We start from the raw sequence: 13,458 nt of genomic DNA, 5'->3' as shown, positions 1-13,458 counted from the left end.
GAGAGAAAGTGGGGGGAGAGAAAGTGGGGGGAAGGTGGGGGGAGAAAAGGGTGGGGGGGAGAAATGGTGGGAGAAAGCGGGGGGAAGAAAACGTGGGGGGAGGAAAAGGGGGGGAGAAAAAGTGGAGGAAGAACAAGGGGGAGAAAAGGGGGGGGCAGTGGGGGGAGAAAAAGGGGGGAAAGAAAAATGGGGGGTGAAAGTGGGGGGAGAAAAAAGGGGGGGAAAGATGGGGGGGGAAGTGGAGAAAGTGGGGGGAGAAAAAGTGGGGGGGAGAAAAAGTGGGGGGAGAGGAAGATGGGGGAGAGAAAATGGGGGGAGAGAAAGTGGGGGAAAGGTGTGGGGGGAGAAAAACGGGGGGGAAGAAAAAATGGGGGGAGAAAAAGGGGGGAGAAAAAGTGGAGGAAGAAAAAGGGGGAGAAAAGGAGGGGACAGTGGGGGGAGAAAAAGGGGGGGTGAAAGTGGGGGGAGAAAAAAGGGGGGGAACGATGGGGGGGAAAAGGGGAGAAAAAGGGGGGGAAACGGGGAGGGAGAAAAAGTGTGGGGGGGGAAAGGCGGGGAGAAAAAGGGGGGGAGAAAAAGTGGGGGGAAAAAAGGGGGGGGAGGAAAACGGGGGGGGAGAAAGGGAGGGACAAAAGGGGGGAGGGACAAAGGGGAAAGGGAAGGGGAAAAGGGGGGGGAGAAAAATTGGGGGGGAGAAAAAGTGGGGAGGAGAAAAGGGGAGAAACGGTGGGGGGAAGTGGGGGGAGAAAAAGTGGGAGAGAAAAACAGGGGAGGGAAAGTGGGGGGAGAAAAATTGGGGGGGAGAAAAAGTGTGGGGAGAAAAACGGGGGGGTGAAAGTGGGGGGAGAAAAAAAGGGGGGAAAAACGATGGGGGGGAAGGGGAGAAAAAGGGGGGTGGAAGTGGGGGAGAAAAAGGGGGAGAGAAAAAGGGGGGGAGAAATGGGGAGGGAGAAAAAGTGCATGGGGGAAAAGGTGGGGAGAAAAAGGGGGGAGAAAAAGGGGGGGGAGGAAAAGGGGGGGAGAAAAGGGGGGAGGAAAGGGGGGGGAGAAAGGGAGGGAGAAAAAGGGGGGAGGGAAGTGGGGGGGAAAGGGAAGGGGAAAAGGGGGGGAGGAAAAGTGGGGGGAGAAAAAGTGGGGAGGAGAAAAGGGGGGAGAAAACGGTGAGAAAAGGTTGGGGGGAGTGCGTGGAGAAAAAGGGGGGGGAGAAAAGGGGAGAAAAGGGGGGGGGGAAATGGGGGGAGAAAAAATGGGGGAGAAATACCGGGGAGGGAAAGTGGGGGGAGAAAAAATGGGGGGAGAAAAAGTGGGGGGAGAAACAGATGAGGGAAAGCGACCCCGTTGTCACAGTGAGACCTATAGATCCCAGAACCATGGGGTGGGTTGGAAGGGTCCTTACAGATCACAGAGCCATGGGATGGTTGGGTTGGGAGGGTCCTTACAGATCACAGAGATATGGGATTGTTGGGTCGGGTTGGGAGGGTCCTTAAAGATCATAAAGTCAGAAAATGGGTTGGGTTGGGAGGGTCCTACCAGATCACAGATATGGGATGGTTGGGTTGGGTTGGGAGGGTCCCTACAGATCACAGAACCGTGGGATGGTTGGGTCGGGTTGGAAGGGTCCTTACAGATCATACAGCCTTGGGGTGGTTGGGTCAGGTTGGAAGGGTCCTTAAAGATCACAGAGCCATGGAATGGTTGGTTTGGAAGGGTCCTTACAGATCACAGAGCCATGGGATGGTTGGGTTGGGAGGGTCCTTACAGATCACAGATATGGGATGGTTGGGTTGGGTTGGGAGGGTCCTTACAGATCACAGAGCCATGGAATGGTTGGGTCGCGTTGGAAGGGTCCTTACAGATCACAGAGCCATGGGGTGGTTGGGTCGGGTTGGGAGGGTCCTTAAAGATCACAGAGCCATGGGGTGGTTGTGTTGGGTTGGGTTGGAAGGGTCCTTACAGATCATAGAGCTATGGGGTGATTGGGTTGGGTTGGGAGGGTCCTTACAGATCACAGAACCATGGGATGGTTGGGTTGGGAGGGTCCTTACAGATCACAGATATGGGATGGTTGGGTTGAGTTGGGAGGGTCCTTACAGATCACAGAACCATAGGATGGTTGGGTCGGGTTGGAAGGGTCCTTACAGATCATAGAGCTATGGGGTGGTTGGGTCAGGTTGGAAGGGTCCTTAAAGATCATAAAGCCAAAAGATGGGTTGGGTTGGGAGGGTCCTTACAGATCACAGAGCCATGGGGTGGTTGGGTTGGGTTGGAAGGGTCCTTACAGATCATAGAGCTATGGGGTGATTGGGTTGGGTTGGGAGGGTCCTTACAGATCACAGAACCATGGGATGGTTGGGTTGGGAGGGTCCTTACAGATCACAAATACGGGATGGTTGGGTTGGGTTGGGAGGGTCCTTACAGATCACAGAACCATAGGATGGTTGGGTCGGGTTGGAAGGGTCCTTAAAGATCACAGAACCATAGGATGGTTGGGTCGGGTTGGGAAGGTCCTTACAGATCACAGATATGGGATGGTTGGGTTGGAAGGGACCCCCAGCCCCACCCCCGCCGTGGGCTGGCTGCCCCCCAGCTCAGGCTGCCCAGGGCCCCCCCCACAGCCTCGGGCACCTCCAGGGATGGGGCACCCACAGCTCCGGGCAGCAGTGCTGGGGCTGCACCGCCTCTGGGTGAAGGATTTCCCCACATCTGACCCCCATCTGCCCTCTGTGGGGTGACATTTCCCCCCACGCCCCCCTCCCCGGGCTATTCTTCGGTTTCATGCCCTGAAAACCCACCCCAAAGAGCAGCCCCCCCCCTCCCCCCCCATATCAGCCCTCCACACATCAGCCCCCCCCCCCCCTCCCCCCCACGGTGGCACAGAGAAGGCGCACAGCCGCACTCGTGGAAAAGGACTTTAATTTGGGGAGGGGTCCGACTGCCACCCTCAGCCCCCCATCCTCCCCACACCAAAATGTCCGAAGGTGGAGAGCGGTGGGAAGAACCCAACGTGAAGAGCAACGGGAAAAGCCAACGTGAAGGGTGAGGTGTGCCACCCAATGTGGGGCAATGGGGCACCCAATGGGGGGCAATGGGGTAACCAATGTGGGGCAATGGGGTAACCAACGTGGGGAAAATGGGGCAACTAACCTGAGCAATGGGTCAACCAATGTAGGGCAATGGGGCACCCAACATGGCACATTGAGGGAACCCTACATGGGGCACTGGGGCACCCAACGTGGGGCAATGGGGTAACCAACGTGGGGCAATGGGGCACCCAATGGGGGGCAATGGGGTAACCAATGTGGGGCAATGGGGTAACCCTACATGGGGCAATGGGGTAACCGAGGTGGGGCAATGGGGCACCCAACGTGGGCAATGGGAGAACCAACATGGCACAATGGGGCACCCAACGTGGGGAAAATGGGGCAACTAACCTGAGCAATGGGTCAACCAATGTAGGGCAATGGGGCACCCAACATGGCACATTGAGGGAACCCTACATGGGGCACTGGGGCACCCAACGTGGGGCAATGGGGCACCCAATGGGGGGCAATGGGGTAACCAATGTGGGGCAATGGGGTTACCAACGTGGGGCAATGGGGCACCCAATGGGGGGCAATGGGGTAACCAACATGGGGCAATGGGGCAACCAACCTGAGCAATGGGAGAGCCCCATATGGGGCAATGGGGCACCCAACCTGAGCAATGGGAGAACCAACATGGCACAATGGGGCAACCAACCTGAGCAATGGGACAACCCTATATGGGGCAACGGGGCAACCAAGATGGCGCAATGGGACACCCAACATGGGGCAATGGGGTAACCCTACATGAGGCAATGGGACAGCCAACATGGGGCAATGGGACAACCCCATATGGGGCAATGGGGCACCCAATCTGAGCAGTGGGGCAACCAATGTGGCGCAATGGGACACCCAACATGGGGCAATGGGACAACCAATGTGGGGCAATGGGGTAACCCTACATGAGGCAATGGGACAGCCAACGTGGGGCAATGGCAAAACCCCATATGGGGCAATGGGGCACCCAATCTGAGCAATGGGGCAACCAACATGGCGCAACGGGGCACCCAACATCGCGCAATGAGAGAACCCTACATGGGGCAATGGGGCACCCAATGTGGGGCAATGAGAGAACCCTACATGGGGCAATGGGGCACTCAACGTGGGGCAAAGGGGTAACCAACCTGAGCAATGGGACAACCTTATATGGGGCAATGGGGCAATCAAGATGGCGCAATGGGACACCCAACATGGGGCAATGGGGCAACCAGCATGGGGCAATGGGGCAATCAACGTGGGGCAATGGTGTAACCAAGGTGGGGCAATGGGGTAACCAACATGGGGCAATGGGGCACCCAACCTGAGCAATGGGAGAGCCCCATATGGGGCAATGGGGCACCCAACGTGGGGAAATGGGAGAACCAACATGGCACAATGGGGCACCCAATGTGGGACAATGGGAGAAACCTACATGGGGCAAATGGGGCACGCAACCTGAGCAATGATGCAAACAATGTGGGGCAATGAGAGAACCCTACATGGGGCACTGGGGCACCCAATGTGGGGCAATGAGGTAACCAACCTGAGCAACGGGACAACCCTATATGGGGCAACGGGGCAACCAACATGGCACAATGGGACACCCAACATGGGGCAATGGGACAACCAACGTGGGGCAATGGGGTAACCCTACATGAGGCAATGGGACAGCCAACGTGGGGCAATGGCAAAACCCCATATGGGGCAATGGGGCACCCAACCTGAGCAATGAGGTACCCAACATGGCACAATGAGAGAACCTTACATGGGGCAATGGGGTAACCAACGTGGGGCAGTGGGGTAACCAATGTGGGGCAGGGGGAGAACCCAACAGAAAGAGCAATGGGGCACCCAACATGGGGTAGTGGGAGAACCAACGTGAGGCAATGGAGCAACCAACCTGAGCAATGGGGCAACCCTACATGGGGCAATGGGGCACCCAACATGGCGCAATGGGGTACCCAACCTGAGTAATGGGGCAACCAACATGGCGCAATGGGGCAACCCTACCTGGGGCGATGGGACAACCAACCTGAGCAATGGGACACGCAACGTGGGGCAATGGGATGACCCCATACGGGGTAATGGGACAACCAACATGGGGCAATGGGACAACGAACATGGGGCAATGGATGACCCCACATGGGGCAATGGGACAACCAACATGGGGAGATGGGACGACCAACATGGGGCGATGGGATGACCCCACATGGGGCGATGGGACGACCAACATGGGGCGATGGGATGACCCCACATGGGGCAATGGGACAACCAACATGGGGCGATGGGATGACCCCACATGGGGCAATGGGACAACCAACATGGGGCGATGGGATGACCCCACATGGGGCGATGGGACGACCAACATGGGGCAATGGGATGACCCCACATGGGGCGATGGGACGACCAACATGGGGCAATGGGATGACCCCACATGTGGCAATGGGACAACCAACATGGGGCGATGGGACGACCAACATGGCGCAATGGAAGAACCCAACATGGGGCAATGGGATGACCCCATATGGGGTAATGGGACAACCAATATGGCGCAATGGGACGACCAGCATGGGGCGATGGGATGACCCCACATGGGGCGACGGGACAACCAACATGGGGCAATGGAAGAACCCTACATGGGGCAATGGAAGAACCCTACATGGGGTGATGGGACACCCAACCTGAGCAGTGGGGCAATCCTACACGGGGCAATGGGACGACCCTACATGGGGAATGGGACAACCAACATGGGGCAATGGGGCAACCAATGTGGGGCAATGGGAAAACCCCATATGGGGCAATGGGGCACTCAGTGTGGGGCAATGGGAGGACCCAACATGGGGCAATGGGGCAACCAACGTGGCGCAATGGGACAACCCTACATGGGGCGATGGGACAACCAACCTGAGCAATGGGACACGCAACGTGGGCAATGGGATGACCTCATACGGGGTAATGGGACAACCAACATGGGGCAATGGGACAACGAACATGGGGCAATGGGATGACCCCACATGGGGCAATGGGACAACCAACATGGGGCAATGGGATGACCCCACATGGGGCAATGGGACAACCAACATGGGGTGATGGGACAACTAACGTGGCACAATGGAAGAACCCAACATGGGGCAATGGGATGACCCCTTATGGGGTAATGGGACAACCAATATGGCGCAGTGGGACGACATGGGGCGATGGGATGACCCCACATGGGGCGATGGGACAACCAACATGGGGCGATGGGACAACCAACATGGGGCGATGGGATGACCCCACATGGGGCGATGGGACAACCAACATGGGGCGATGGGACAACCAACATGGGGCAATGGAAGAACCCTACATGGGGTGATGGGACACCCAACCTGAGCAGTGGGGCAATCCTACATGGGGCAATGGGACGACCCTACATGGGGCAATGGGGCAACCAACATGGGGCAATGGGGCAACCAATGTGGGGCAATGGGAAAACCCCATATGGGGCAATGGGGCACTCAATGTGGGGCAATGGGAAAACCCCATATGGGGCAATGGGGCACTCAATGTGGGGCAATGGGAGGACCCAACATGGGGCAATGGGGCAACCAATGTGGGGCAATGGGGCACCCAACGTGAGCAATGGGGCAACCAACGTGGCGCAATGGGACAACCCTACATGGGGCGATGGGAGAACCAACATGGGGCAATGGGATGACCCAACACAAAGAGGAATGGGGAAACCCAATGAGAGGAGGAATGGGATAACCTAAAACAAAGAGCAATGGGGAACCCCAATGAGAAGAGCCATGGGATAACCTAAAACAAAGAGGAATGGGAAACCCCAATGAGAAAAGGAATGGGATAAACCAATAGAGAGGAATGGGAAACCCCAATGAGAAGAGGAATGGGAAACCCAATGAGGAGCCATGGGATAACCTAAAACAAAGAGGAATGGGAAAACCCAATGAGAGGAGGAATGGGATAACCTAAAACAAAGAGCAATGGGAAACCCCAATGAGAAGAGGAATGGGAAACCCCAATGAGGAGCCATGGGATAACCTAAAACAAAGAGCAATGGGAAACCCAAAGTGAAGAGCCATGGGATAACCTAAAACAAAGAGGAATGGGAAACCCAATGAGGAGCCATGGGATAACCTAAAACAAAGAGCAATGGGAAACCCCAATGAGGAGCCATGGGATAACCTAAAACAGAGAGGAATGGGAAACCCCAATGAGAAAAGGAATGGGATAAACCAACAGAGAGGAATGGGAAACCCAATGAGAAGAAGAATGGGAAACCCCAATGAGGAGCCATGGGATAACCCAACGAGAAGAGGAACGGGAAACCCCATGAGGAGCCATGGGATAACCCAATGAGAAAAGGAATGGGATAAACCAACAGAGAGGAATGGGAAACCCCAACGAGAAGAGCCATGGGATAACCTAAAACAGAGAGGAATGGGAAACCCAATGAGGAGCCATGGGATAACCTAAAACAAAGAGGAATGGGAAACCCCAATGAGAGGAGGAATGGGATAACCTAAAACAGAGAGGAATGGGAAACCCAATGAGAAGAAGAATGGGAAACCCCAAAGAGAGGAGCCATGGGATAACCTAAAACAAAGAGGAATGGGGAAACCCAATGAGAGGAGGAATGGGATAACCTAAAACAAAGAGCAATGGGAAACCCCAATGAGAGGAGCCATGGGATAACTCAATGTGAAGAGGAATGGGGAAACCCAACGAGAAGAGCCATGGGATAACCTAAAACAAAGAGGAATGGGAAACCCAATGAGAAAAGGAATGGGATAAACCAACAGAGAGGAATGGGAAACCCCAACGAGAAGAGCCATGGGATAACCTAAAACAGAGAGGAATGGGAAACCCAATGAGGAGCCATGGGATAACCTAAAACAAAGAGGAATGGGGAAACCCAATGAGAGGAGGAATGGGATAACCTAAAACAAAGAGGAATGGGAAACCCCAATGAGAAGAGGAATGGGAAACCCCAATGAGGAGCCATGGGATAACCTAAAACAAAGAGCAATGGGAAACCCCAATGAGAAAAGGAATGGGATAAACCAACAGAGAGGAATGGGAAACCCAATGAGAAGAAGAATGGGAAACCCCAATGAGAGGAGCCATGGGATAACCCAATGAGGAGCCATGGGATAACCTAAAACAAAGAGGAATGGGAAACCCCAATGTGGAGAGCCATGGCATAACCCAACAAGAAGAGGAATGGGAAACCCCAAAGAGAGGAGCCATGGGATAACCTAAAACAAAGAGGAATGGGGAAACCCAATGAGAAGAAGAATGGGAAACCCCAAAGAGAGGAGCCATGGGATAACCTAAAACAAAGAGGAATGGGAAAACCCAATGAGAAAAGGAATGGGATAAACCAACAGAGAGGAATGGGAAACCCCAACGAGAAGAGCCATGGGATAACCTAAAACAGAAAGGAAGGGGAACCCCAATGAGGAGCCATGGGATAACCTAAAACAAAGAGGAATGGGAAACCCCAATGTGGAGAGCCATGGGACAACCCAATGAGAAGAGGAATGGGGAAACCCAATGAGAAGAGGAATGGGATAACCTAAAACAAAGAGGAATGGGAAACCCCAAAGAGAGGAGCCATGGGATAACCTAAAACAAAGAGGAATGGGGAAACCCAATGAGAAAAGGAATAGGATAACCTAAAACAAAGAGGAATGGGGAAACCCCAGTGAGGAGTCGTGGGATAACCTAAAACAAAGAGGAATGGGAAACCCCAATGAGAAGAGGAATGGGATAACCTAAAACAGAGAGGAATGGGGAACCCCAATGAGCAGAGCCATGGGATAACCTAAAACAAAGAGCAATGGGAAACCCCAATGAGAGGAGCCATGGGATAACTCAATGTGAAGAGGAATGGGAAACCCCAATGTGGAGAGCCATGGGATAACCCAACATGAAGAGGAATGGGAAACCCCAAAGAGAGGAGCCATGGGATAACCTAAAACAGAGAGGAATGGGAAACCCAATGAGAGGAGCCATGGGATAACCTAAAACAGAGAGGAATGGGAAACCCCAATGAGGAGCCATGGGATAACCTAAAACAAAGAGGAATGGGAAACCCAATGAGAAAAGGAATAGGATAAACCAACAGAGAGGAATGGGAAACCCCAACGAGAAGAGCCATGGGATAACCTAAAACAGAGAGGAAGGGGAACCCCAATGAGGAGCCATGGGATAACCTAAAACAAAGAGGAATGGGAAACCCCAATGAGAAAAGGAATGGGATAACCTAAAACAAAGAGCAATGGGAAACCCCAATGAGAGGAGCCATGGGATAACTCAATGTGAAGAGGAATGGGGAAACCCAACGAGAAGAGCCATGGGATAACCTAAAACAAAGAGGAATGGGAAACCCAATGAGAAAAGGAATGGGATAAACCAACAGAGAGGAATGGGAAACCCCAACGAGAAGAGCCATGGGATAACCTAAAACAAAGAGGAATGGGGAACCCCAATGAGGAGCCATGGGATAACCCAACGAGAAGAGGAACGGGAAACCCCATGAGGAGCCATGGGATAACCCAATGAGAAAAGGAATGGGATAAACCAACAGAGAGGAATGGGAAACCCCAACGAGAAGAGCCATGGGATAACCTAAACAGAGAGGAAGGGGAACCCCAATGAGGAGCCATGGGATAACCTAAAACAAAGAGGAATGGGAAAACCCCAATGTGGAAAGCCATGGGATAACCCAACAAGAAGAGGAATGGGAAACCCCAAAGAAAGGAGCCATGGGATAACCTAAACAAAGAGGAATGGGGAACCCCAATGAGGAGCCATGGGATAACCTAAAACAAAGAGGAATGGGGAACCCCAACGAGAAGAGGAATGGGAAACCCCAGTGAGGAGTCATGGGATAACCTAAAACAAAGAGGAATGGGAAACCCCAATGAGGAGCCATGGGATAACCTAAAACAGAGAGGAATGGGGAACCCCAACGAGAAGAGGAATGGGAAACCCAATGCGAAGAGCCACGGGACCACCCAACGTGTGTCAACGCAGCGCTCAGAGTCCGCCCCACTGCAGCCGCCCCCTATAGCCCCACGGATGGACCCCCCTCCCTCCAGACACGGAGACCCAGAGCCACTGCCCCCCATCCCCACTGCACGCACCCCAAAGCTCCCCAAAGGCCTCTGCGGTACGGGGACAGCCACGCTCACCTCCAACCCTCTCTGCCCACCAGGGGGGCTCAGTGCCCACCCCCCGGGGGGCTCCTGAGCGTGTGGGGTGCGGGGAGGGAAGGAAATAGGCACGGGAACCGCAGCACCCCAACGCTCCGATGGCCCACCGATGCTCCGTGCGCAGGGAGCTCAGTCTGCGCCTACAGCCCTGCCCACAGCATGGCCAACGTGGGGCTGAGACCCCCACGTTTCCCCCCCCCGAGGCTTCCCGGGGAGCCCGGCCCCCCGCGTGGGACCGCATCGGAGCCGAGGGGCAACCGGTGGGCTCGGGGCCCGGGTCGGAGGGGGGGATGGGATGGGACGGGATGGGGTATCCGGGTCGGTTAGCAGAACTCGTAGGGCACGTGGATGAAGTCATCCAGGGAACCCGAGCCCAAGACGCAGCGCGCAGCCGAGCCATCCTCTCTCCTTCCCTTTTCCGAGTGGGATCCCGGGACGAGAGAGAGAGAGAAAAAAGAGAAAGAAGAGAAGGTTCCGTCAGTGGTTGAGCCCGAGGGGGCGCCCCACCCCGCCCCCGGCCCTAAATGGGGTCCCCGTATGGGGTTGGGGGCGATGGGAGACGCAGAGCTCCCGGCACGGCCGACCGTCCCCTATGCACGAGAGGAGTGAGAATGGAAGTGTACGGCTGTGGGATCAGCGTCCCGCGTGCCATCGCGGTGATACCTGCCAGGACCCGATGGATGGCAAAGGGGGGGGCTGTGATGGTCCTCAGAGCCCCCACTGCGGCATATCGGGGAGCTCTGGGGGTGGGGGATGTGGGGTTTCGCTCTGCTATGGGGCCAGGGTGAGAGTTTGGGGGCGGCGTGGGGAGGGGAAGGCTCAGGGAGGGAGGTGGTGATGGGAGGAGAGCGACTGCGTGGGCACAGCGGGATGGGACACGGGGGAACCCAACACAGAGGAGATGTGGGGTCAGATGTGGGGGAATCCTTCAGCCAGAGGGGGATCTGTAAGGACCTTTCCAACACAACCGCTCTGTGATCTGTAAGGACCTTTCCAACACAACTGCTCTGTGCTTCTGTGATCTGTAAGGACCTTTCCAACACAACCGCTCTGTGCTTCTGTGATCTGTAAGGACCTTTCCAACACAACCGCTCTGTGCTTCTGTGATCTGTAAGGACCTTTCCAACACAACCGCTCTGTGGCTCTGTGATCTGTAAGGACCTTTCCAACACAACCGCTCTGTGCTTCTGTGATCTGTAAGGACCTTTCCAACACAACCGCTCTGTGGCTCTGTGATCTGCAAGGACCTTTCCAACACAACAGTTCTGTGCTTCTGTGATCTGTAAGGACCCTTCCAACCAATCTGTGGTTCTGTGATCTGTCAGACCCTTCCAACACAACGAGTCTGTGGTTCTGTGATCTGTCAGGACCCTTCCAACACAATGAGTCTGTGGTTCTTTGATCTGCAAGGACCTTTCCAACACAACCATTCAGTCGTTCTGTGACCTGTCAGGACCCTTCCAACCCAACCACTCAGTGGTTCTGTGATCTGTAAGGACCTTTCCAACACAACCGCTCTGTGGCCCTGTGATCTGTAAGGACATTACCAACACAACTGCTCTGTGGCTCTGTGATCTGTAAGGACCTTTCCAACACAACCGCTCTGTGGCTCTGTGATCTGTAAAGACCCTTCCAACCAATCTGTGGTTCTGTGATCTGTCAGACCCTTCCAACACAACGAGTCTGTGGTTCTGTGATCTGTCAGGACCCTTCCAACACAACGAGTCTGTGGTTCTTTGATCTGCAAGGACCCTTCCAACACAACCATTCAGTCGTTCTGTGACCTGTCAGGACCCTTCCAACCCAACCATTCAGTGGTTCTGTGATCTGTAAGGACCTTTCCAACACAACCGCTCGGTGCTTCTGTGATCTGTAAGGATCTTTCCAACACAACCGCTCTGTGGCTCTGTGATCTGTAAGGACCCTTCCAACACAACCCAACCATTCAGTGCTTCAGTGATCTGTAAGGACCTTTCCACCACAACCGCTCTGTGGCTCTGTGATCTGTAAGGACCTTTCCAACACAACCGCTCTGTGATCTGTAAGGACCTTTCCAACACAACCGCTCTGTGGCTCTGTGATCTGTAAGGACCTTTCCAACACAACCGCTCTGTGGCTCTGTGATCTGTAAGGACCTTTCCAACACAACCGCTCTGTGGCTCTGTGATCTGTAAGGACCTTTCCAACACAACCGCTCTATGGCTCTGTGATCTGTAAGGACCTTTCCAACACAACCGCTCTGTGGCTCTGTGATCTGTAAGGACCTTTCCAACACAACCGCTCTGTGATCTGTAAGGACCTTTCCAACACAACCACTCTGTGGCTCTGTGATCTGTAAGGACCTTTCCAACACAACTGCTCTGTGGCTCTGTGATCTGTAAGGACCTTTCCAACACAACCGCTCTGTGGCTCTGTGATCTGTAAGGACATTACCAACACAACCATTCAGTGTTTCTGTGATCTGTAAGGACCCTTCCAACACAACCCAACCATTCAGTGCTTCTGTGATCTGTAAGGACATTTCCAACACAACCATTCTGTGCTTCTGTGATCTGTCAGGACCCTTCCAACACAACCGCTCTGTGCTTCTGTGATCTGTAAGGACCTTTCCAACACAACCGCTCTGTGGCTCTGTGATCTGTAAGGACCTTTCCAACACAACCGCTCTGTGGCTCTGTGATCTGTAAGGACCTTTCCAACACAACCGCTCTGTGCTTCTGTGATCTGTAAGGACCTTTCCAACACAACCGCTCTGTGGCTCTGTGATCTGTAAGGACCCTTCCAACACAAACCGCTCTGTGGCTCTGTGATCTGCAAGGACCTTTCCAACACAACTGCTCTGTGGCTCTGTGATCTGTAAGGACCTTTCCAACACAACCGCTCTGTGGCTCTGTGATCTGTAAGGACATTACCAACACAACCATTCAGTGTTTCTGTGATCTGTAAGGACCCTTCCAACACAACCCAACCATTCAGTGCTTCTGTGATCTGTAAGGACATTTCCAACACAACCATTCTGTGCTTCTGTGATCTGTCAGGACCCTTCCAACACAACCGCTCTGTGCTTCTGTGATCTGTAAGGACCTTTCCAACACAACCGCTCTGTGGCTCTGTGATCTGTAAGGACCTTTCCAACACAACCGCTCTGTGGCTCTGTGATCTGTAAGGACCTTTCCAAC

At 54.3% G+C, this 13,458-nt stretch overlaps 1 protein-coding gene across 5 annotated transcripts in view; it reads right to left on the bottom strand.

Annotated features, from left to right (window-relative positions):
* Window positions 1-1,377: 1,377 nt before the first annotated feature.
* LOC101751687 (putative uncharacterized protein FLJ22184-like) overlaps window positions 1,378-13,458 on the bottom strand; it is a 54,810-nt gene continuing 42,729 nt past the window's right edge. For 2 of the 5 annotated variants that reach the window (XM_040696158.2, XM_040696153.2), the window contains exon 9: window positions 1,378-1,668. In XM_040696158.2, the coding sequence (XP_040552092.1) occupies window positions 1,393-1,668 (276 nt within the window). In that variant the 3' untranslated portion in view covers window positions 1,378-1,392. Of the gene's footprint in view, window positions 1,669-6,318; window positions 7,028-7,244; window positions 7,706-7,829; window positions 7,950-8,072; window positions 8,491-9,011; window positions 9,278-9,451; window positions 9,693-9,959; window positions 10,693-13,458 lie in introns of those variants that run through there. The other 3 variants (XM_040696154.2, XM_040696157.2, XM_040696155.2) reach the window with 3 other exon arrangements.

The sequence above is a fragment of the Gallus gallus genome, chromosome 2 (genome assembly GCF_016699485.2).
Source record: "Gallus gallus isolate bGalGal1 chromosome 2, bGalGal1.mat.broiler.GRCg7b, whole genome shotgun sequence".
Taxonomy (NCBI): domain Eukaryota; kingdom Metazoa; phylum Chordata; class Aves; order Galliformes; family Phasianidae; genus Gallus; species Gallus gallus.
This window is presented reverse-complemented; position numbering and strand designations above follow the sequence as displayed.